The sequence below is a fragment of the Narcine bancroftii genome, chromosome 3 (genome assembly GCF_036971445.1).
Source record: "Narcine bancroftii isolate sNarBan1 chromosome 3, sNarBan1.hap1, whole genome shotgun sequence".
In the NCBI taxonomy this organism is placed as follows: domain Eukaryota; kingdom Metazoa; phylum Chordata; class Chondrichthyes; order Torpediniformes; family Narcinidae; genus Narcine; species Narcine bancroftii.
The window spans coordinates 53551274-53577653 of record NC_091471.1 but is presented as its reverse complement, the minus strand read 5'-3'; the positions used below and the strand labels follow the sequence as shown (position 1 = coordinate 53577653).

General features: G+C 39.9%; 1 protein-coding gene across 1 annotated transcript in view; it reads right to left on the bottom strand.

Moving 5' to 3' along the window:
* Positions 1-26380, bottom strand: part of LOC138756681 (AT-rich interactive domain-containing protein 3A-like) — a 612036-nt gene that overhangs the window by 168948 nt on the left and 416708 nt on the right. Inside the window, 1 exon segment of the mRNA XM_069923069.1 lies at positions 18087-18159. Within this exon segment, the coding sequence (XP_069779170.1) occupies positions 18087-18159 (73 nt within the window).

Below are 26380 nucleotides of genomic sequence, written 5' to 3'. Positions count from 1 at the left end.
TCAGTGAGGTGGGCTCTGCGGTCTTCTTCAAAGGAGGTTGCTGCCCGCCAAACTGTGAGGCGCCAAGATGCACGGTTTGAGGTGATATCAGCCCACTGGCGGTGGTCAAAGTGGCAGGCACCAAGAGATTTCTTTAGGCAGTCCTTGTACCTTTTCTTTGGTGCACCTCTGTCACGGTGGCCAGTGGAGAGCTCGCCATAAAACACGATCTTGGGAAGGCGATGGTCCTCCATAATGGAGACGTGACCCACTCTGACTTCAATGTTTTTCAAAAGCTTTAAGTAAGGTAAATAAAAAGTTTTTTACATTAAATAACTCATATCCACTGCAGGAATGGGGATTTGAATTTCAATTCCAATTAAGGGTCTTGCTCCAGTACACAAAAGTCCTAGAGAAGCTCAGTGGAGCAAGCAACAACCATGGAAACTGAAAGGAAGTTGCCATTCCTCAAAAGTGCGTAAAAACTGGCAGATGCCTGAATAAAGAGGTTGGGATGGGCTTGGGGTGGGGGGGGGAGGGGGGAACACAGGCAGATGGATTTAGTGACTTTGTGTTGCTGGTCAACAAAAAGGTTTCAAACATTTGATGGTCTACCATTAGCCAAACAGTCAAGAGGTTTAAAAAGAATTAATGTATCACATATATGAAGGTACCCATGTGCCTGTGATACAAGTACTTAAATGGTTCTTGGGCACTAAACCAATCTGTAATACCACAAATCATGTAAATAGAATAATTTCTAACTGTTTATTAAGTCAAGACACAGAAAATATTCATGAGAAATAACAGCAGTAACAGGTGGCCATTTCCAACTTTTTTCCATGCATATTAATGATATAAACCTGGCTTGAAAAGGTTAAAAAATGAATGCCAAGGCCTTCTCTATATTGAAATAATGTCTCGTAGTTACATTTATGACTTCCTTTCTTCGCACAGATTTGTTCTAACAACTGGGCCTGTTTCTGCTGGCTTCCTCAGGAATAAGCACAGTCGTGTGGTGTTTCTCTCTCTCTCTCCCTGTGCCTGCAAAGGTTCTTTTTATTACATCCTGTACTGACAGGTTTGTTATTTTATCATAGACCATCTTTTTGTGTATTGTTGCTGGTGGATATAGGTCTCAGGAACTGACCCAGAAAATCCAAGACAATAAACAATCACTGTCTCTGACAGAATGCCGGTCAATTTATTGTTCATTAGTGTGTCATTTGTAGGCTTGATAAATAGCAGCCCTCTGCTCCCTTCTCTCTCCAGCCAGCCATATCTACAGAGTTGTGACTGACAGTTTGCTTTCAGTGACAACTGTTGGTGAATAGGTTGACAATCATTCTTGCATCGCAAGCATATACAGATAGTAGCTGGCTGTGCAACAAGGATAATCAAAAACTTGTTTTGGAAACAATGATCTAATTGATTGGCATTTGTGTGAAGATATCGCTATGTTTATCTCAATTATACTGCATGAGCCTTCTACATGATAAGGTGCAACCTATTTTTTAATTTTTTTTTCTTACCAGATGTGTGAATTGCTGGCCACCATTTAGTGGATGATTTTTTTTTAGTTCTATAGCATGGAAACAGACCCGTCCGGCCTACATGTCTATGCCCCCAACTAAACATTTCTCTATTCACCTTAAACCTTGCTTCAGTAGTCATGTTCTTCAATCCAGGCAAAATCATGCAAATTTGTCATGTTTGTCATGTGAAATATGAAGCCTGCATGTTCTTTGTCAAAGTTATGTTTCTTGACCATTGTGACCATTGATGGAGGTGAAGTGAATTCTTTCAAGTGTCTAGTATTTCTCTGTAGAGGATGAGGAGGCTTCTGAGAGTCAGCCGATGGTGCACATCTTAGTTAAATAATACATCTCCGAGCTGCTTTTACAGTTACTGGGTACTGTACTAGATACTGTTATTTGAAACAGCAACTCATAAGTACAGCTGCTCTACATTGACTATAGGTCAGCCTTCAATACCATTATTCCCTCACTGCTGGTCAAGAAGCTAAAAACTCTGAGCCTCTGCATTGCGCCCTGCAACTGGATCCTTGACTTCCTCATCGGAAGACCACAGTCAGTAGGAACTGGAAATAATGTCTCCTCCTCAAAACAGGCAGACCTCAAGAATGTATGCTTAGTCCACTGCTCTACTCATTATACACCCATGACCGAGTGGTCTGGCACAATTCCAATGCTACCTGCAAATTTTCCGATGGCACTACAGTGGTCAGCAGAATCACAAATGACAATGAGGAAGCCAACAGGAGGGAGATAGATCAGCTCATTGAATGGTGTAATGACAACAACCCTTGCACTCAACATCACCAAAACCAAGGAGATGATTGTGGACTTCAGGAGGAAGTCAGGGGAACATGACCTAGTCCTCATCGAGGGCTCAGGGAGATGGTCAAGAACTTCAAATTGTCAGGTGTCAACATTTCCGAGGATCTGTCCTGGAGCCTCCATATTGATGCATCAAGAAGAAGGCTTGGTGTGGTGTTTGAGGAGATTCAGTATGTCACCAAAGACTCTCGAAAACTTCTACAGGTATACCACGGAGAGCATCCTGGCTGGTTGCATCCCTGTCTGGAATGGAGATGCCAACGCTCAGCACAAGAAAAAACTCCTGATAATCAATGAACCAAAGAAACTTCCTTACTTTTTGTGCACTATTTTTAAAAATATATATTATTATAAGGTGGTTTATCTGAATGTTTACACTGTGACGCTGCCATAAAACAGCAAATTTTATGACTTGCTCATGACAATAAATTTTGATTCTGATACAAGATTCTAACCAATCATAGCCTCCAGGGTATTTTTGGTGTTAACGATCATGGATAGTTAAGGTCATTGACTATTAATGATGGAGATGATGAAGGTTGGTACCTTTGTAATGGGCATGTTACTTGAAAATGATTAGAAGAACTCACCTATATGCTTCATTATTATTGTGGGATAACTTGCTTTTAACACACTTTCAAAAAGTATGTTCCATATTCCTTCTGATCCTTCTGTGTGAAACTGTTCGTTCTCAGATTCCCTCTAAACTTCTACTTTTAGGTACCTCTGCTCTGTAAAAAGTTAACTGTTTACACTATTTATGCCCATCATTACTAATGATCAAATGCAGAAACACTCACCTCATTTTGGATTTCTGTAATCGTCTTTGGTGCACCTCATTCATGTTAGCCTATGTACCTACCAGGATTGATCCCATGCCCATATCACTCTGAATAGACCCCTCATAATTCTTGTCACCCAAGATTCCTTACTCCTGCCAGCCTTTCCTTTTACTCCAGCAGGAACATGTTGGCTTTGAACCTCTCCCTCTGTCACTTTTAAAAGCCTCCCATTTGCTAGGCATCCTTTTACCTGCTAACAGCCTCCCCGAGTCAACCGATGCAAGTTCCAAATAAATACCATCAAAATTAGCTTTGCCACAATTTAGCATTTTAACTTCCATAACTATCTTAAAAGTAACAGGATTGTGTTCATCTGGTCCCAAATTGCTACCCCATCGACACTTCACCCACTTGCACAAACTCATTCTTCAGAGGAGGTCGAATGCCACACCACCACCGCCCACGCCCCCACCCGCCTCCCCACTGCCCCATCCGGCTCCATCATCAGGTCATCTGCATGTTGGTTGAAAAAGCTTTCCTGGATCCACTTAACAAATTTTGTCCCATCTAATCCCTTTGCACTATGGCAACCCCTGCCGATATTATTGGAAGTTAAAATCATCCCTAGTAATACGACACATATCTGTGAACTCCTTGTTTGTTCTTCTAATTCCCACTGATTATTGAAATACCTATTGCACAATCTCAACAAAGTGTTTCTTTTACCCCCCCTTCCCCCCCTCACCAAACCCCATTTCTAATTTCTACCCATAGAGCCTCAGGGACATTTCTCCAGGAATATCCTTTCTAGGTATTGCTACGTGGTTCTCACTAATCAATATCACAATGGCCGCTCCTTTTTTTTTCCACTCTACCTCTATTTGACTAAGAATGTAAAGATGTCCAGAATTGAATAGTCATGGCAAGACCCACACTGACCATCAGTGATAACACTCTTCGTTCCATTTCTTAGAATTGTAAACAACACCTCCCATTACTTTGCTGACAATTGACAGCACTCTTTGTCATCTGTCATGACTGAATCTGGTAAAAATTATAAAATGGTTCACTACGACAAGAGTTATATCTGCTAGTGCATCAGAGAATTCATCACGATCGCAGAAGTATTCTTCTTAAAAACTTATACCACTACAGTAAGAAATGCTCATTTCTGTAGTAACATACCCAAACTACTCAGAAAAGCAGCTGACATATTGAAAGACCCATCCCACCTTCCCCCATCGGGAAGAAGATTCACGACTATGAGATCATGGAACACCAGACTCGAGGACAGTTTCTTTCCTGCCATTCCTTATCAGTCTCCTGAACAAACCTCACACTAGTAAAATAATGTTGCTTTTGCTCTGTTCTCACTGATCTCTCGCAGTAATTGTACTCTGTACTGACTAGAACCTTTTGCAAAACAAATGTCCTCTTTTGGCATGTGGACCAAGAAACTTGATCTTGGAGTACTACTCGAGCAAAGTAATGTTTGAGAAGTTCTGGGAGAAATATTTAAAATTAGTTTCTTATCTTTTTAAAGTGGCTGCTTCTTTAACTAACCTTGCTTTTGGCAATCCCAAATCTGAAAATAATTGCAGTTTTATTCAAGAGTAAATAAAGCTGATTTGCAATGAAATAGAAGTATAAATATCACAAAATATATAAACTGGGCAACAGAAGAAGCCTCAAAGCTTCTTCAAATGAAATTATACTTTAGTTTCTTGTGGGAGGATATCAGGTATATGTTGTTTAATGAGGCAATGAGAAAATATTAGAATACAAGATCTACATTAAAAACAATTAATAAAGAACATGGTGGAATCCAGTCACAAACCAAGTTTAAGGAAAGCTTCTAAGCAGGCACTTCTGTTTTATAAAACTGGAATAATGTTTTCAGCCTACCTTTTCCTATTTTAAAATTATCATAAATCAGTACTGTGAAAGCACAGGCCTTGTAAGGACAAGCTCAGGATAACTGGTGATAAATATTACATCATTTGCATACCACACTCACTTTCACAAAGCTGCTATTATTCCAACAAATATTCCACTTATTTTGAACATTTTTTCTTCGGGATCTGAAAATTAAGAATGTTTTTGGCTCTCTTATAGAGCATGGAATTAAACTATCCAGATCAGAAATGCACTGCTTTGATCACTGACCTGTACCAAATCAACTAATTTTGCATTTACTCTTGGTCTCAATTCTTGGAGTGGGAAGGCAAACACAAGCTATGGCTTTTAAAGTGCAGATTTATCCAATAGCCTGTTGGAGGTTGTTTTGTAAAATATTGAAATAAGACCTGGTTCTGCTGTTGAATTTTCTCTTTGATTCATAAGTAAATTATTTTATGATCTTGCTTTTATTTCAGCTCCTTTTAAAAAGCAAAAGAAGTGTCCTGAGCTACTCCACAAAAAGTACTATCAAACAAAATAAAATGATACTGAACCTTTTGTGGAACTATTCAACAGCTTGGTCAAATGTTTAAAGAACCAGTAAAAGGAATAAAAGTAGAGAGAATTGTTTGGGAGGAATAATCACCATGTCTTTGCCTGCCAGTGATGAAAAGGTTAAACTACAGGATCTCAAAAAGCCAGAACAAGGGCAGATATGGGTCAGAGGACACAAGAGGCATTTTCGGGGGAAGGAAGGGAAAGGTCTAGGAAAGGATTCCAAACAGGTTGCTGGACAAAGATGCCAGTGAGGTACCAGAAGTGGCATGTGCAAGTTTAGTTCAACGTGCTCATGGTTGGCACAGACTTTATCAGCCGAAGGCCTCTTCGTATGATGTATATAAAAACAAGGATGAGAGATTTCAAAATCAAGTTTACATTTGACTGGGACGCATATACCTGCAGACATGGATTCGAGTGGAATTTCATGCTCCTAAGTATACAGGTACCAGTCATGTAAATGATCTCAAATTAAATGAGACTAGAATGGGGGAGGTAATAAGGGAATGAGAATCTGGAGAACTATATATTTTTTTCTATTTGTACAATTCATCCCAATGCAAAATGGGATGCTTTCAGTGAAGGGCAGATACAACAGCACTAGAAATTTTTTTGGTTTCCTGTGTTTGTTCCAGTTCTTTCAAAGACTCATCCAGTTAGTGACATGTGCTCACTCTTTCCAAACATGACTACATTTGTATTTTTTTCCCTTCAAATCTTCAGCCATATCCCTTTTGAAGGATAAATCCATAATATAGAAATTATTGTTCTTGATACAAAAATGTTTTCCCCCAAGTCTCTGTTTTTTTAATCGTAGAGTAGTACTGGGTTTAAAAAAAAAATACACCTTTTGGCCCTCAATGTCCATGCTGATCATCAAATACCCATCATATTAATTTTCTCTAACAGCACCGGGTCTGTTGCTTTTCATGGCAATTCAAGACCACATCCAGATTGTTTCCGATTTTGTGAAACCACTCAGATAGTGCATTCAGATCCCAACCACCCTCTGGGTAAAATTCAAGATTAAAATTTCTTTCAATAAAAATATTGTAAAATGAAAAAAAGAAAATTTCTTTAATTGTCATATAATAATACAAAAAAATGTGACATTGCTCAAAATTTTCTTCAGTCTACCACGTGACAGCCAGCTTCGTCATCAGCACAAATTGACTGACATTCCTTACAGTCAGAGGAAGAGAAGCAAAACAGAGTCCCATTCCCACCCTCCCCCCCCACCCCAAGTCACGGTTGATGGATTCGCCTCCAGTGCTCCCGCAGCCACATAGCATTCAGTCCAAACCATCTATAACCTGACCTCCAGATCCAAAACTCTGACAAGATCTCAGGTCCCTCGGCACTCTCGCATCTCAGTTCCGATACCGGGTACCCCTTCAAGCAATTTCGAGCCTGTCTCCAGCAGTCAGCAGCCTGGTGTGAGTTCCCTGACTGCAGTCGCCAGCAGCCTGTAGACTGCATGATTTCCTTCCCTCAAATCATCAACAGTCTGTGTGTTTTTCAGTCTCAGAGCCCTTGAATGGTCCACCACCCTTTGGGTCATCTCCTCTGCTTCTCGTTCTCAAATGGGGGGTTGTTTTCTGGTGTCCTGCGACAATCCTTTGTTTACCTGGAGTCTGCAAGCCCTCCTGGCCACTGCCCATCATAGATGGCTCCATCTTTGGCCCAGACCCCACAATCGCAGGATTTTAAATAAACCACCATCAGCTCTCTTAACAGGCCAATTAAAGCCTGTACAGATCCGATGGGTGGTTGGACTCCAACGTGTGTTGCTGCTCTCCATGGGTCCACACCAGCAGCAGATCTGCCATTACAGCAGCTCCCTCGGATCCCAACTACACCTCTTACTCCTTGTCATGAAACTATGCTCTCTAGTTTTAGATACTGCTACAAAGTGGGCGAGTTTCCTGCTATCTGCATCCCTCCTAATTGTAATACCTCTATCAGAATCTCTCCTCTGCCTACTCCAAGGAACTCAAACACAACCAATTCAATCTTTCTTCACATTTTAAACTCCAGGCAATAATCTGATGAATCTCCTCTGCATTTTTTCCAGTGCAATCACATCCTTATTCAACTTAAACTTACACCCACTATAATCAACCGAAAAGTTTATTTTTTTTTGTTACTCTCTCTTCAATGCCCTGTGATCTTACACATTTCTTGGCCACCTTTGCACAGATGATATGATCTTCTTTCCTGCCTTCACATCAGGGCCATGGCTCATGCCACTTGATTTTTATTTTTCCGTCCAGGGGCTTTCCCGTCAGTCCATAAAGCCCAGCAATGTGACTTACACAATATTAGTTGGCAAGGAGCTTCTTCTAGAACTAGGGAAAATATGCAGCAAAGCACGGAAATCAACTCTTCAGCCCTCAATATCTGAAACTAAATCCCTTCTGCCTGCATATAATTCACATACCTCCATTCCCTGCAGATTTGTCTACCTTAAGGCCTCCTAGATGTTGCTATCATATCTACTTCTACCATTACCCTTGGCTGTGCATTCCAGGCACGTACCATCATCTTTCTAAAAAGTTTACACTGCATATTTATTTTAAACTTTCTCCCTCTCACCTTAAATGCATGTCCTGTTAATATGAATGCAGCAGTATGAACAACAGTAGGACTTTGATAAGGTGCCACATATGAGGCTGCTAATCAAGATAGGACCCCATGGTATTATGGGAAAGGTACCAGTGTGGATAGAAGATTGGCTGACTGGCAGAAGCCAAATTTTGGGAATGTAGGGGGCCTTTTCTGGCTGGCTACCAGTGACAAATGGGGTTCCATCGGGGTCAGTGTTGGGTCTGCTACTTTTCACGCTCAGGTGATAGAATTGATGGTCTTTGGTCAAGTTTGTGGATTATATGAAGATAAGTGGAGAGACATGGATAGATTGGGAGAATGGGCAAAGATGACATATAGAACACAACATACTCACTTGTAGGAAGAATACAGAAATGGACTACTTTCTAAATGAGCAGAGACTTCAAAAAGCAGAGGTCCAAAGGAACTCAAGAGTTCCAGTGCTGAATTCGCTAAAGATTAACTTGAGTCAGTGGTAAGACAGATAAATGCAATGTATGCATTTATTTCATGAACACTTGAACATAAAAGTGAAGATGCAATCCTGAGGCTTTATAAGGAATTGTCAGAACACTTTTGGAGTATTTGAGCATTTCTGGGCCCATTATCAAAGGAAGGAGTTGCTGGCTTTGAAGAGGACCAAGAGAAGGTTTACGTAAATGATCCTGGGGAAGAGAGAGTTGATGTATGAAGACTGTTCAATGGCACTAGACCTGTACTTGCTAGAATTTAGAAAGATGGATGGGGGGGCAGAGCAGAACTTCATGAAACGTACTGAATATTGAAATGGCCAGCTAGATTGGAAATGGGGAGGATATTTCCAGTAGCAGGAGAATCAAGGATCAAGGCAATATAACCATTAACCATATAACCATTTACGGAGCGGAAACAGGCCATATTGGCCTTTCGAGTCCACACCGGTTGACTAGAACAACTCCACTAGCTCAAACTTCCCACTCATCGCCAATAACCCTCCAACCCCCTCACCTCCATGTACACATCCAACCTTCTCTTAAATGACAGAAAGGACCCTGACACAACTATCTCTTTCTGAAGTTCATTCCATTCAGCCACCACTCGCTGAGTGAAAAAGCCCCCCTTACCCTTAACTCATGGCCTTTTGTTCCAACCTCCCCTGCCCTCAGGGGAAAGAGTCTGTTTATGTCAGGTCTATCTATTCCTTTCATAATTTTAAATACCTCAATCAAGTCCTCTCTCAGTCGTCTACGTTCCAATGAATAAAGATCCAGTCTCCTTAATCTCTCCCTGTGATCCAGATGCTGTAAACCAGACAACATCCTTGTAAACCTTCTCTGTACCCTCTCCACCTTATCTATATCCTTTCTATAATTTGAAGACCAGAACTGAGCACAGTACTCCAAACCTGGCCTCACCAATGCCTTAAATGGCTACAGCATAACCTCCCAGCTCCTATACTTTATACTATGATTTATGAAGGCCAACATACCATATGCCTTCTTAACCACCCTGTCTACATGGGAATCCACCTTCAGTGAACATGGCCTCAGTGAGAAAAAAAAAACATGGCACCGCTACCGGAGCTGCTATACCAGCAGTACTGCTGGTGGTGTGGACCCAGCAGAGCAGTTAGCAGAGAAATATTGCCGCTTCAAAGGGTTCAACTGCCTGGTTCTAATGACAGTGGCTTCATGCAATCTTTAAATAGACTTTTAGGGAGCCCATGGTTAAATGAAAGTCCTGCAACCGTGGGATCTCAGCCCAAGATGCCAGCTCCTGTGCTCGGCAGTGGCCACGAGAGGTTGCAGACCCCAGGGAGAAGTAGACTGGCGCAGGAAATTAGAAAAAGTGAGAATGCCCCCCACCACCACCTCCCCTCTCCCACCATTGAGAAGAAGAAGCAAAGGAGACAACCTTACAGAACAGTGACTGCATGGCAAACCTGCAAGAGGCTCAGGGGTGAGGGACGGACACAGGCTGCTGGCAACTTGAGGTTGGGGATGTGCACAGGCCTTCAGGCTGCTGGAGACTGGCTCATGGGAACCAGGCCTTACAGCTGGGATTCGAGAGGGTGTTGAGGGCAAGAAGGGTTTCCAAAGGGGCTCGGGCACCGAAGGCTTCCTCATCAGAGGTTTGGATCTGAAGCTCAGGTTGCCGATAGATCTGTGTAGATACAGAAGGTGCAGGAGTGCCAGAGGCAAACCTGCGGACATTCAGTAACTCTGAAGGGGCTCTCTTTTGCTTATCTTTCTCTCGTACTGTCAGGGGCACTGGATGACACTAATGGGGACTCTTTACCTTATGGGAGACAATTTTGTTTAATATTACACATTCAATACTATGACATGACAATAAAGGAATTTTGAATCTTGTACATTCCTTTAGAAACTTCCCACCATCCTTTTCAGCCAGAGGATGGTGAATCTTTCGAGTTCTTTGCCACAGATATCTGGAGAAACCATCATTGGGTATATTTAAAACAGAGATTGATAGGTTTTTGATGGGTAGGTACTTTAAAGGTTATGCAGTAAAGACAGGAGAATGGGGTTGAAATGAAAAAGACATCAGCTATGATATGAATGGTGGGGCTCACTTGAGGGGCTGAATGGCCTAATTCTGCTTCTTCATCTAATGGACTATTTAATCTATTTCATCGAGCCATATGCTTTGAATGGCTATGGCATTTCTGGAACTTATAAACTTTTATCCTGTGACTCCATGACTCAGTGTGATCAGGTTGACTCGGCCACCAGATGAAGAGCAGAGACCGAAGAGCAGCATAATACAGCGCAGCAAACAGAAGAAGAAAAATAAATCAATGAAATGAATTTTATAATTAACCAGAAAAAGTATTCTTTCATTTTTAGTTTTAAGACTATGATGAGTCTGGTTGTTATTTTTTATTTACAACACGGAAGAAGCTGATTCCCACCATTTAACCCCGTGCTGCCCAATTACACTCAAACAAACTACAACACCATATGTTTTTGAGGGTGGGAGGAAATTGGAGAACCTTAGGAAAACCCAAGCAAGACATGGGAAAAATGAACTGATTCTTTTCAAGCAGCCCTGGAATCGTACTGACACTGTAATAGGGTTATGCTAACCACTATATTTATTCCTTTGTTCTCTTATTCTTTCATGCATTTAATGGTTTGTGTATTTCCTCCTCCCTTTCTATTATTATCTCTTTCTTTCTTTTCTTGCGCATTGTAATATGTGTTGTGCATTTTATACACCTGGGAAACTGCAACAAGTAAGACATTCCTTGCGTCACTTCAATGTAATTATGCTTATGACACTAAACTTCATTCGTTCAGTTAGAGCTACAGTGAGTTAAGTTTCTTTTTCAATCTTTTTATTGGTTTTAATATATGCAAAATACATAGGTACACATAGTAATAATAATAAAGTAAGTTAATATCAAGTTACAAGTATGAAGTAATGATAAACAAGGTACATATGAACCCATGTAATTGAATGGAAAAAAGTGAGAGAAAAAGAAACATATATTCCTAAACTAATAATCAAACCCCACCCTATGAAGGTTCCTGGCCAAGTTAAGGAGTGTAGTACTAATAATAATAGTTTTATGAATAATCTACAAATTTTGAAAATAATTGAGAAAAAGAAGCCCAAAGAGAAAGAAAGAAAGAAAACACATTTTTTTTTTCTAGAGGCAGACAGGCCATCAAATCTGACAACCATGAGTGCAAGTGGGAGGGACAGCATCATTCCATCTCATCAAAATGGCCCTTCTTGCAATGAGGGAAGCAATAGCCACGACATGGGATTGTTAAAAAAAAGTCAGTATTAAATCCATTGGGCTACTCGCTCTAAAAATAGCAATGAAAGAGCTAAGAGTCAAATAACGATAAAGTTCAAAATACCCCTTGCCAAATATTATAGAGAGAGTTACATTTAAAAATCCATTATGGTGTAAAGCAGTCAGATGTAACAGATGCTAACACTGCGGGAAAAGGAGAAAATCTGTCCATAGCACCATAAAACGGAAAATTAATTGCACCTTGTCAATGGAACATAATTTCAGGATGTCGCCTTCCTCTCTATTCTGAGCCTGCCCTCCAGCTCTATTAGAGAGAAAAAAAAACATCGAACAGAACTTGAAGGCAGAATCTGGAGATACTTCACTTTTAAAACGTTGCATGAAAAAGTAAAATTTAGAGGCAGGAAATGGAAAATACAATTAAATTCAGGCTCTTTAATGATGTTTTAAAACACAATAGCTTCCACCATCATCAGTATTATTTTTATGGTATGTTTGTGATGAAGATTATTTACTCATGCTCTTTCCTTCAGGTGGTTTCAGCTCTGTGAAGTGTTCTAGATTATTATCCCATGCTTTTGACGCCTCACAGTTCGGCAGGCAGCAACATCCTTTGAAGAAGACCGCAGAGCCCATCTCACTGACAAAAGACAAAGGAGGAAAAACCCAACACCCAACCCCAACCCACCAATTTTCCCTTGCAACCGCTGCAACCGTGTCTGCCTGTCCTGCATCGGACTTGTCAGCCACAAACGAGCTTGCAGCTGACGTGGACATTACCCCTCCATAAATCTTCGTCCGCGAAGCCAAGCAAAGAATTCAATTTTCCAAAATAAGTCCTCAGAACATCATTGTTAGATACATTTAAACACATTTGATGCAAAGGATAACTTATTTGATTTGCCTCTAATGCAGTATGTGGCTCTGCAAAATCAGCTGTAACTTGGCTGTAATATCGTCAGGTGTTGTATAGCCTGCTCTATGCCCACTTGCCTGGACCTCACCATCCTAATTTACATGCAAAGGTGGCCACTGTTGAACAAGAAAAGCTGATGTAAATTTGTCCATGGCACGGCTTTTACAATAGGAGAGGCTGAACTACAGGAAAGCTGAAGGAAGAGATTTGATGGGTTGGGTGGGGGGGGGGGGGGAACTATGTTTACGCAATAGGCTCCAAACCAAGTTCATAACCGTGCTTCTTTGACCCAATTGAGATTAAAAACAGATACTATTTGAAAGCGGTAGAGATACGTAAACAGTTTTGATTACAAGAAATTAAGACTGAATATCACTATCCTGAGAGACTTTCGATTTCTTTGAGATCATAAGAAGTGAAATCGGTAACAGCACGTGTTGGTGTTTGACATAAATTCCCTCTACAAGAATTATCTTCTTAAAGTTAAGTTAACTGAAGAGCAGTAAGATATATTCAATGGAAATGGAAGGTAAAGTGGCAATTTTACTCAAATATATGTGCAAATTGTGCAAAATGGAAAACACTAAAATCTGTTGAAATATTAAAGCTATTCTTCTGATTAGTCCTTGCTTAAGGTTACACATTTTTCTCCTGATTAGTCCATGCTTAACATTATGAGTATCTTGGCCATGCGAATCAAGATTCAAGATTCAATTTATTGTCATGTAATAAAAACAGTGTTGTATTACACAAAATTGCCTTTTGCCTGCTGTAAGCCATCAGCAAAAATTGCCTGAAGTGCTTCTTACAGTCAGAGAAAGAGAAACAAAAGAGAGCCTCCCCCACCCCAGAATCACCGAGGGGCCACAGATTCACCTCCAGTGCACTTGCAACCACACAGAGTACAGTCCAAACCATCAGCAACTCAAGCTCCAAAGCCGAACCTCCGATACGATTAGGAACCTTTCAGTGCCCTTGGCACCCTCTCGGATGCCAGTTCCAATACCTGGTAGCCATTCAGCCAGTTTCTGGCTGAATGGGTAGCAGGTCAAGGTTAGACATCATTCTTGCATCTCTGGTTGATCTCCGTCTTATGTTGTAAGTTGCAAGCGGCCAAAGGGTTGTGAATGTTTGCAGAGTTCAATTTTGAAATCATTCAGTAGGAAAAATACATATTTTCTATCTTAAAGATAATTGCGTGAAGTGGATACATGGTCCAGAGGTGCAGGTGCATGGCACTGTTTCTCTCAGTGACATGCATTTGAAATCAACAAGTTTTCCAGACTGAAACATAATTGTGACAATTTCTGAGTTGAACCGCCACACTTTGTCAAGTAACCTGATTGGGTACAACTGGTCATAATTCACTCTTATGTTTCTGATGAGATTTCTGCAGGACTATTGAATGGTATGATGCAATTTACATTGCAACACTCTTTTTGGTGAGAGTCTGAGAAAATTATATCACGTTCTCCAAGCTTTATTAGGCTCTCTCAGGGTGAGCAGTTCTTCACAGGCATTAGATTGGGAGCCCATGAAGGCAAGTCAAATCCTACATTTGATCCCTGTCATTATTCCTATGCTTGTTTCACACAAACGCCTCCCTAAAGCCTTCAATCCCAATATGGTGGTACATGATTTATGAGAGCTGGCATAAGACATGGTGGGCCATTGGTCACCTTTTATGATGTAAGAACACACAAAACCCACTGATCTCCCACCTGATCCACTCATCCATCTCAGCCCTGGTCCACTATTAAATACCTTACACTATTCCTGAAGTCCCCATCTGATTAGCAAAGTGCAGAAGCCTCTTTAAGGCTACTAGGGATCTTCACCTACTCACTACCCAAGCCCTCCAACTCAGCTATTCTCTGATCTCCATCCAACTCTTTCCCCTCACTGACCATACCCCATCCTCAATGCCTGATTTCTTGACAACCCCTTGTCCACATGCCTCATTCATCAACCTCAACCCAGGCCTTGGTCATTTGTTTACAGCCACTGACTGTCTCTCCCCATTGGCCAAATACTCTCCCCATTCCTGTACACAAAGCACAGCAAAGGTCCATAAAGTCTCTGCCATAAGATACTCTGACTTCTGTATGGCTTTAAGTTGCCAAGGCTTCTCATTAACAATAGAAAAAGGAGAAAAATCTTAGGGAGGAAGAACAGTAATAAATCATGATACAGCTGGAGTCAATGAAGAAATAAAAGTATGTTTAATATCTTGCAGAGAGAGTTTAAGGAACCTGGCACTAACAAGGCCTTCCGGATGATTATCTCCAGACTATTTCCTGTGCCACACACTGGACTAATTAACTTCTCTTTACATATAATTTGGATCTGTTTGTAGGAGCATAATTTTAAAATTAGCTGGCAACACAAGCTGGTTTTGCAAACAATAAAGGGGAAAGGAAGATTCAGAAGAGTTATCACAATGGGCTGACAAGTGGCAAATGCAATTTAATGTGGATACACTAAGGGAGAATGGATTTTGTTATTTAATGCAAGGAATGGAAAAAAGATGAAGGATGTATCCAATGGGTTAAAATGAAAGGAGTATTTGAAAATGAGTGTCAGAAATGGAGTTGGAAATAAATTAGGAGGAGGGAATGGTGTTTAAAAGAGAATGAAGTCAGTGTGCTGACTGCCACTTTGTGAAAAGCCAAATGTGGTATTGACTAGTTGGTCGGCACTACCACATGAGTTGAAGGGCACATACTGTACTATACTGTACTGTTCCATGTTTCTGTTAAGCAACTCAGATAGGCATATGGATGTAAGAAAAGTGGAGAATTATGGGCTGTAAGGGAGGGAAGTGTTAGATTGATGAGGGGTAGTTTGTGTAGGCTGGCACAACATCATGAGTTGAAGGCCCTGTACAGCACTCTACTGTTCTACAAATGAAAGGGGAAAAAAGGCCATGAATGCTCAGCTCTGATTGTTTTGGTCCCTTGAGTTTAACAAAAGTTAGTGAAATCTATTGTCACTTAAGTACATATAGTGCAGGGGTGGACAGAGATGCCTTGACAAGTGCTGCAGCTTTCCATAAACGGGATCATAAGAAAATGGAGCAGGAGTAGGCCATCTAGCCAAGCAAGCCTCCTCTGCCATTCAACAAATGCAATACTGATCTGGCCATGGACTCAGCTCCACTTATCTATCCGTTTGTCATAAACCTTAATTTCCCTATTCTTCAAGTATCGATCGATCGATAACTTAAATACAATGAATGAGGCAGCCTCTACTCCTTTGCGAAACCCTAAGGTCACCAATCTTCCCATTCACTTTACTATATGCCAAGACTTAACTGCAGACTGTTTTAATGTTGGAGTCCACCAAACGGAGGCAGGGAATGTTTTACTAATGGAAGTGGCTACATCTGATTTTTAATTTATTCTATGCATCTCCCATTTGCTTATGTACAGTACAGCCTAAGAAAATACTTGGCAGAGATCTGGAAGTGATTTGTATTGGATTGGTTAAAGCCAAAGAAGATGTATATTTCATCAAGCCTAAATCTATCTGGCACCTTCAAATCTACACTGCAATTTTGGACTGATATAAACAGCATTGCCTACAAGCATAAAAAGGGTAAGTACTTCTCTGTTTTAATCCCAAGTGCTGAGATCCCCTCTCTGTCATTTCACAGATATCCCAACAGCCAGACCTTTAAAAAACATTATCACTTTTTCCATCCTAGATACCAAGACGGGAGCTTGACTCCACAATATCTGCTTTTGCAACTGATAACTTCCAAAGCTTTAAGTGACCTCCTCCTTCCACACCTCCATCGTTAACATCCAAAAGCAAAACTGTGCAGATGCCAGAAATCTGAAATAAACCAGGGAATGATGAAACTATTCAGCAAGCTAGGCAAAGTCAGAATAGGACAAATCTTTCAGGATAATAACTCTTGATCAAATACATTAACTCTGTTTCTCTCTCCACAGACTGACCTGCTGATTACCTTTCTATGATTTTCAGTTTTTAATCCAGTTTGATCATATAGAGGATCAAAGCCCATTTGCTCACCACTTAGAGAGGTATGGGCATATAATGGTCAGAGATCTTAAACTTAACCCCTGGTATCTGTTAAGCAAAAGCTACTTAAAAATGCAAGAAGTAGAAGAAAATGCAGGCAACTGCAGAAAGTGGCAAATAGAAGTAGTTTTTTTTTTGCCCTGGCAACAATTTCCCACCAGCCCATTACCTTGAAGGTTTCATTTATGCTATCAGTGTTTGTTATTCTGTTTCAGGTGTTTTCTAGCTTTTTGCATGCCAGTTCCTTCTGAAATTTGACAGGAAGCCATCCTGACCTCAGTCTTACCGTGGAATAGGGTGCAAACATTTTTTAAAATTGGGAAGAATGCAAGTGATGGACGAGGAAAGATTCTTTACTTTCAGAAGAGGTGCAATAATTATTTTATTTCACTAAAAATCCCACAATCCATTTGCTGTAAACATCAATGCAAATTCAATCCAAAGAGTTTTGTAGATTATGTCCACTTTATTAGACGTAATTATTTCAACCAGTAAATCACTTTTTGACATTCAAAATTGCTTGTATTTTTTCTCATGTGAGTGAGATCGTACACCCACACAGTTTAATGGAGCTTTTAGCTTATCTTTTGCTGACGATATTTAGTATCTCTTTGTTAAAAAATTAGATAAGCCCACACAGTCCATTGATGATGACTGGAATATTATATTTAATCAGTAAACAAGTAAAAGGATGAAGAACAAAGTCGCAGATTAAGATTCACTGACTCCTGTTTCATTATTTTGGTTTGTAAATAAAGTCTGCTAAGCGTGGTTTCAAATTGTAGAGAAGGGACAGAGGTGGACCATTGCTGTACCAGTTTTGGCAAATAAAACATAATTTGGTTTAAATGTCTTCAGTATATCCCTCTCCCCTGGTTCCCTCATTCCTTCATGAACCCTTACCTAAATTATTAAAATAAATTTAGTCAGTATCAAGAACACAAGGATAGAATGAAGGAAATGGAGTTCTGAGGTGGAAAATTGGCTGGCACGTGAGTCTGTGTCAGAGATGGATTCATGGAGTGTGTGAGGGAGTGGTGGTGTGGTCACTTACCCAAGAATCACATTTTATAAGGAATTAGCTTTTTCTGTCGAAGTAAGTGCTGCTCTCAATCCAGCGCATGACACAAGGTTAAAATGCACTGATATGGCTTTCTCACAACTGTACTCACCCCTTTTTTGCATGAAACTGAATAAATCATCCAGAAATTCCTTCCTCTTTGGATCATCATCTAGCTCATACAGCTGAAAGACAAAATTAAACAAAATAATATTAAATGAACATGAAATGAAATGGGGCAGAGTTTATTTCCCATCTGATAGACCCACAACTTATGAAAGAATGCTGAATCAGAGACAGAAGGACATTTCCAACATGGACATTCCTTTGATCCCGTGGCTTCATGGAAGATACAAGAAAACAGCACACGAACGGGCCCCTTGGCCCACAAAGTCAGTGCTGATCATGATGCCAGATTACATGAAGCCCATCTGTCTGTACCTGATGCATATATCTCCATCCCTGCATGCTCATCTGCCTATCTAATTGTCCCTTAAATATCACTCTCATATCTGCTTCCACCACAATCCTGGTTGCGTACTTAAGGGACCTATTTCCATCATTCAGGCTTTTTTTCTGAGCTACAGTGTTAAGGAGGCACCGATAAGAAGGCTGCGATCTTGTCAACGATCATGGGAATTGCGAACACTTCAAGGACTGCTCCGTAGTCTCCAGCATTTGGTGACTGAGGTCGAGAGCAGAGAAAAATAGTGTAGACAACATAAAATCAAACTTCTTCAAAGAAAACTTGAGTTACACATGAGTTACATATCTACTCATTTCAAAATTATTGGACACAGACAAAGTGGGAAATTAGCTATGATTACGATGGTAAAAGGGGTGGCAGATTCTATAGTGAAATTTTTATGTCATTTACCTCTAACTGTGGGAACAATTATCCCACAACAGTAACATACGATTTCTCTATCAGCTGCCAATTTATCCACACACAAAAAGCCTATTTCTATTTTCATTTCATTTCTTGGATGCGCAATGCATAGAAATTCCTCAATAATTTTTGATAAACCATTGAGCATGTCTTTGAAACAGACCAGTTTGCAGGGTTATCAGGAAAACACTGGTGTCCAAGGGGCTGATAAGCCTCCTCCAATCTAATTTGTTGGGTCCAGCTGTGTACGCATTTGTTGCTGCCATTGCCTATATAATAGCAGTAACTGTACTACTGAAAAACCAAATTATTGACTGCAAGCCTATGGTATATACTGTGATTTTTTTTTTGGTGCACGTCAGTTTCAGAATGGAGGTAGTGTTAGAAATATTACAGTAATTTGGGTTGGACAAATTCTCGAGTCCCCACGGAATCTATACCAAGATGTTCAGAGAAACAATGGAGGAGAATGCTGGGTAAGCTGTTGGGACAGGATTCACTTTCACATGGATTGGCAGGGACTGATGAGGTGTAGGGGGAATTAGGTCTCACACATCTGACTGAGTTTATTTTTTTTTAGGGAGGGGAGTCTAGAACTAGAGTTCTTAGGTTTAGAATGGTAAGGAAGAAATTCAAAGGAGATGTGACAGCAAAGATTTTCAAACGGAGGATGATGGAGGTAGATACAGCTGCAACTTTTTAAAAGACATTTGAACATGTACTTGGATAGGAAAGTCATAGGGGTGTGGGGGGAATATGGGCCTAATGCTGGAAAATAGGATTACCGTAGGTAGGCATCACTAGACGGGCCGAAAAGATCTGTTTCTGTGCTGTATGCTTCTACAATTCTATGAATGTAATAGCATGTTATGTCCTTTCATCAGAAGCTACAGAATTGGAGCGGAACCAATGAGTTTGCGATGATTTTTCTGATCCAAGAGACATTGAGACAGAAATAGGGAAGGCATATTGGGCTACATATGTAATATACACAAATGGGATTAGTGTAGATCATCAAAATGGTCAGCATGAATTGGCTGGGCCAAAGGGCCAGTTTTTGTGCTCCATGACTCCATAATGCTGCACCCTTGAAGCTATCCTTTCACCTATGAAACCTGCTGCTTCCGTTCATAATTTCTTAACAGGATGCTTATACATCCAACAAATTGTTTACTGAGACAAGCGAACCAAATAAAACCTGTGGTCTTGTTTTGCACCAAGACAGAGATTGTTGAAAATTGATCATGTTGCTAGATTTTTCATTGCATGCATTGACAAAGAGAAGCAATTGCAGCAGGCTTTACATTCATTCAGAGGGGCTTCTAATTAATATTCCTCAAGAAATTGTTAATCCTTAGGATGTCAAGGGTGTTCAATGGGTTTCTGATGTGGAGCACACTTATAAACTCCTACTGTTAATAATTTGAAAAGTTAGAATGCAGAAAACATATTTCAAGAAGGATGTGGAGGAGGAGAAGTGTCAGAAGGTCACATTTTCTATAATTAAGTGTGACAATGAATCAAGATTAGTCTTTTGCCTATGAAAGTGGGCATCCTAATTTGAAAGGAAGCATTCACAAACTTTTTTCAACCAGTTGGACACATCTAGTCTATTTTACTAAGTGCTGAAAATCTGCCAGCACCCAAACAGCTGTGTAAGGCTGCAGCCTTCTCCGCTAATGTAAATATGGCAAGTAACCCAAACATTTGTTTCTATTTGTTATATGTGCACCAGTGTGTTTGCATCTGTGTCTGGGCATGGTTTCAACTTTCTGCATGGCACTAATTCATGCATATACCCTCAGGACAGCTGGCCTTCAACTCTGTCTCTCCAGCGGTTCACTTTACTCTCCTACCACATTGCTTAATGAATACACGAGTGACGGTAAGACAGTGCATAACAGGTGACTGTGAATCTGAAGGCTATTTACATTTCCTTTGTAATCTACTGTGCAGCAATTTGGTTCAACATTCTCCTTTCCTTTGTAATCTATTGCTTAGAGAAGGTCAGTGTCGTTACTCCAAATAAATCTGTCTTTCAGTCTCTTTTTTGGCAGTTTTAACGCTTTTTATCAAATAAGTTATCTATTATGGTTTTTAGACTGCAGACATGTAATGACACAAATAAGGAATGTTGCCGTTACACGGGCAGTCTAGAAAGGAATGTGCAGGAATTTTGAGTCAATTCCTACACCGTGATTTTTCCTGCAGGACCCCTACTACTTTTTGGAGGAAGCCCACAGTGTATATCATCCTGGAAAAATTAGTTGTCAGTCATTCACTCGACTGCACGGCCAACCACCGGGACTGCTGCACTCAGGTTCTCGCAGCCTAAAAAGGTGCCCACACAGGCAGTAATTATATTAATTTTTTTCAGCGATTTTTTTTCCTGACGTTGCATTCTATAAAACATTTATTTCTGATTCTATAAATAAGCATGTCTAGTTATTTATGAATTAAATTTCATGTACCATTCTTCTTCAAATTTTTGTAGCTCTTTTACTATTCCATCCAATTTAATCTTACTGCATGATTGCCATATTTTATGACAATCACTATTTTGCACTGAGTTTCAGAGTTAACATTGTGAAAGGAAAGTAATCAATGATCCCACCTAACAGCTTAATATCATGTTGCTGATATACTAACCATTTCCATTGATCAAGCTAGCTTATTCAGTTTCAGGCTTTACTTTGCAGTAACACTGATCCTGACCACCATATCACATGTGGACCACAATCCACTTGATACGTTATCAGTTCAAAACAATTAAGTTACTATGGTAAAAAAATATTTTGTTGGGAAACACTAAAATCGCTCTCATGTTCCAAATTTTTCCATTATTTTATCAGTTGTTTGAATTAAAATTCACAATATTTCCAGAAATTATTTTTGTCGGAATAAAGTGATTACATATCCATATGGCTCAATGACTTGTAATAAAACAATGTGTAAAGCTAGTAATATAGTTTGAGAGGAATAAACTGATGAGCCACAAAAGTGGATGAAGGTATTGGAACAGGCAATTATTTCTCATCCCTCAGCATAATACAGGCACAAACATTATCTTAATATTGTGTGGCCTGTTCATTACAATAAAGGTAGCATGCAGCCAAGTGCTAAACATATGGTTCATTGGCTAGACTCATCAGTACGTTGGCCATTCATGAGAGGCAAACACCAATTGAAGTATAAGTTGAGATAAAATCTTAATATGCTGTGAATCCAACCAGCGGGAAACATCATTTTACGACTATTTCTGCAATGCAGCAACAAATCAACATCTGAGCCCTGCAGTAGCAGCTCAGACACCTGGCTTCATGGATGTGTTTCAAGAAGAGCAATGTGTCTAATGATCACCAACAATCCCATGTGAGAAGATCACTTGTAACTCGATGGAGCATCACACTGGAAGCACATGACAGTGGGAAGAAAAAGTTTGAAAACCACTGTTTTAATTGTACCTAATTGACTCGTTATGTACATGGTTTCATAGCTCCAAAGGAAATGGGCTAATGACAATTTTTCTCAAGCAAAATATTTCCGTAACAATTGGGTCTAGAGCAGTGATTCTCAACATTCCCTTCCCACTCACAACCCACCTCAAGCAATCCCTTACTAATCGCAGAGAACCGATGGCATAGGGATTACTTAAAGTTGTACGTGAGTGGAAAGAAAAAAGTTGAGATCCACTGCCCTACAGAGTTTGGTCAGATGAAGCAAGTCTGTAAAACACTAACCACTTGGAGCAGGAATAAATCAGGTAGGAAATAACCAGTGATTAATGATCCATTTAAATAGTCCTTGTTGGGTCCTTACTCACCAGTTGGCACATACAGGTGCATGGGTGTGTATACAGTTCTCACTATCATATTAGTATCAATAGGAATGTGAAATTCCAAACTGGCAAATCTAATGTACAACTCATGTCAATTGTATGACTCATATTCACATGATCCTTTTTGGATCAATCAAGGATTCGTAGACTTACAAAAGCTCCTCTCGGGTTTGAGTTTCCAGTTTATGAAAATCTTGAAGCCACACAAGTTTTTTTTTCTCATTCCTGTCTTGTTAAATTCACAAATGCCTGGTAACCAACAGTAAAATGCTCAAGGAGTCACTTTATGTGGGCAACAAAGCAAGCAGCAATTTATATGTCACAGTTTATTTTTCTGCATGCCTTGACCCATGACCCTCCCTTCTGACAACATTGGGCACCTTTCCAAAATTCTAAATGCTCTGATAAATCTACCAAATTTGTGTGTGTGTGTGTGTGTGTGTGTGTGTGTGTGTGTGTGTGTGTGTGTGTGTGTGTGTGTGTGTGTGTGTGTGTGTGTGTGTGTGTGTGAGAGGGGGGGTACTGGATCATTCAACAGTTTAAATTAGAAGGAGAATGTTTAATAACAACAACTTTCAAGATGCTCTAAGTATTTCACAGCTAGTACTTTGAAAGTGTGGTCGCTCGTGGAATAGGGAAAGTCCCAACCATTTTACACATCAAATAATGGGATATATAAACAGGTATATTGTGTAAATGATATAGGTAGAATTATAAAAATTGCTCAAGATAACAGCAGAATTTGCTTCTTTCTTTGCAAAAACGACTAAGAGGTAACTCAATTTTAATGTATCATTCAAAAAAAGAAAAGTTCTGACAGTGTGGAATTCTCTTGAGCATCATACTAGTGGGCATGGATTTCAAATGAGAGAGGAAAGATTTAAAAGGAACCCAAGGGACAACTTTTTTCACTCAGAGGGTAATCTCCGTATCTGGAACGAGCAGCCAAAGGAAGCTATGGAAGTGAGCACAATTACATGAAGCAATTGGAAGGATGGTAACTGAACTCTTGGATGAGTTAGGCTGAAGCAACTGTTTGTGTGGTGTAATAGCCTATTGCTCTATCACGCTAAAGTGTGGGCCTGGATTATGTGGGCCTGAAATGCATGTCCTCTGCATTCCTATACGAATGCTCTCAAAGTTCACCCTTATGTACCTGAAATTAAACAATGATCTTATTTCAATTCTTCTTATTTTTTTCTAAAAACTTTTTAATGTGCACAGCATGCAAAACAAAGTTTTCACTGTATCTCGACGATACACATAATAAACAATTGAAGTAAAAACAGTAAGTAAAAGAAAATCAAACATTTTGAAAGCTTTAAGTTTGATAGGACAACATGTTTTCTCAAGATATAATCAGTATATTGATTTTTGATAAATATTGATTGAATTTGTAACATTCATACATTTTTTTGTTATTCTTCTGAACAGCGTTTCTTCTTATAAAATTTTCCCCCTCCTCATTTTGTTTTCTCTTGAATTCCTGGTTCCAATTGGCCAATAGCTGGGGCCAGATGTCCAATTCTCAAAGATGACATCGACCATCAAGAGGCTACAATCATTCACATAAAATAAAAAACCTCTCTGCATTTATTATTATTATTAAATATACAATTATCACAATTTTACATTCTACCTGTGTTTTTCTGCCACTCTTTCTTCCAAGTTACTCCTTTAAAACTATGTCTTTAATTAATCTTTTAGCCACATTCCCTTGTTTGCTTCCAGATCTATTAATGCAAATGGACTTGTTAAGCACTTTGTAATAATTTACAGTATTAAGGCATTATTAAAATGCAAGTCATTGCTTTTACTCTTGTGTCTGACCCATACCTTGATCATAATTAGGAAAAGGTAAAATGTGTTCTTTCAAAACATTTATGATTTTGTAACATACAAACCAATGAAATAAAATTCTCCATTTTCCCACATTTTTCAAATGCTTTGCATCAGTTTGTATCAGTCTGTCAAATATTGGTAAACAATCTGGCTGAAAATGAATTGGAGATCAACCTGCTGAAGACTTGTGCCCAGTACATTTGACCTTGTCAAACCTGAATAATCTTTGGGGGTTACAAAGCCCATGAATGGATTTGACCAAGACTACAAATAAATTCTCACTTTTCTGTCATTTCCAGAGTCACTGAGTTCCACACTATTCAATACCAAAGAAAAAAAAAAGATGAATTGCCTCCTTATTGACCAGATTAAATTATTCTCTTGGTCCTGAACAATCTGAAAAGTGACAGCTTCCCTGCTTCAGCTGCCAACTGCACTGCCAAATATGCTATTTAGCAATGCAGTCAGTAAGGTCACAAGATTGATCTTTGGTGGCACTAACACCAAAGTGGTGTTGCAGAAGCTGTAAGAATATTCAAAATTCTGGGGCAGCCAAACTGGAAAGGAAAAACTTGCTATGTGGTTGTTGTAAGGACTGATTCAAATAGCAAAACTTTAACAAAATAAACAGAGTTAAATAACCCTATGTTTGATGATAATGTAATGAAGGAGACGTCTACTTTATGATTTCATTTTCTCAGTGAGAATGGGGTTGGAGCAAGAGGAGAATGTAAAATGCATTTGTCATTTGTCAACAAAGCCCATCTAGTTTGAATTTCAATGAACCATTAATTTGGGCAACTACTCTTCTTACCACAAATTCTTGATATCCCCATTCATATATTTCATTAGGATCTCTAAATCAGAATGGAGATACCAGAGTTTCAGAGCACACACCACAGCTTATTCCCACAGGCAATGAAAATGCCAAACGACCAAAGGAACTCCTCACATTAACTATCTGAGACTCATATTCAAGAACCAATATTTGTATGTATGAATACTAGCCTGAATTTTGTATTGTCTATCTGTATGTGTGTCATGCCTGGTTGCGTATCTGCATGCATTGCTCCGAGGACCGGAGAATGCTTTTTTTATGTATAGTACTCGAGATGGCAGAGGCCGACAGCGTCGAATCCACGCTGCTGAAGATCAAACTGCATTGGGTAGGTCACGTCTCCAGAATGGAGGACCATCGCCTTCCCAAGATCGTGTTATATGGCGAGCTCTCCACTGGCCACCGAGACAAAGGTGCACCAAAGAAGAGGTACAAGGACTGCCTAAAGAAAGTTCTTGGTGCCTGCCACATTGACCATCGCCAGTGGGCTGATCTCGCCTCAAACCGTGCATCTTGGCGCCTCACGTTTCGGCGGGCAGCAACCTCCTTTGAAGAAGACCGCAGAGCCCACCTCACTGTCAAAAGACAAAGGAGGAAAAACCCAACACCCAAACCCAACCAACCAATTTTCCCTTGCAACCGCTGCAACCGTGTCCGCCTGTCCCGCATTGGACTTGTCAGCCACAAACGAGCCTGCAGCTGACGTGGACATTACCCCTCCATAAATCTTCGTCCGTGAAGCCAAGCCAAAGAAAGAAAGAATTATGCAATCAGATGATAATAAACTTGACTTGACTAAATGGTTGTAGAATCAAATATGGAATGGATGTGCAAGCCACTTTTAAATAAGGCAAAGCAGACTATTCTGAAATGTTTTTATCAAAAAAAACTTCTCACAGTGTGTACTGCTAAATCAGAAGTAACTTGAAAACTCATCTTGGTCTCAAGAGGATCATTTTTTCTCTGATAACATATCCATGGTCCATTTCACAACTACTT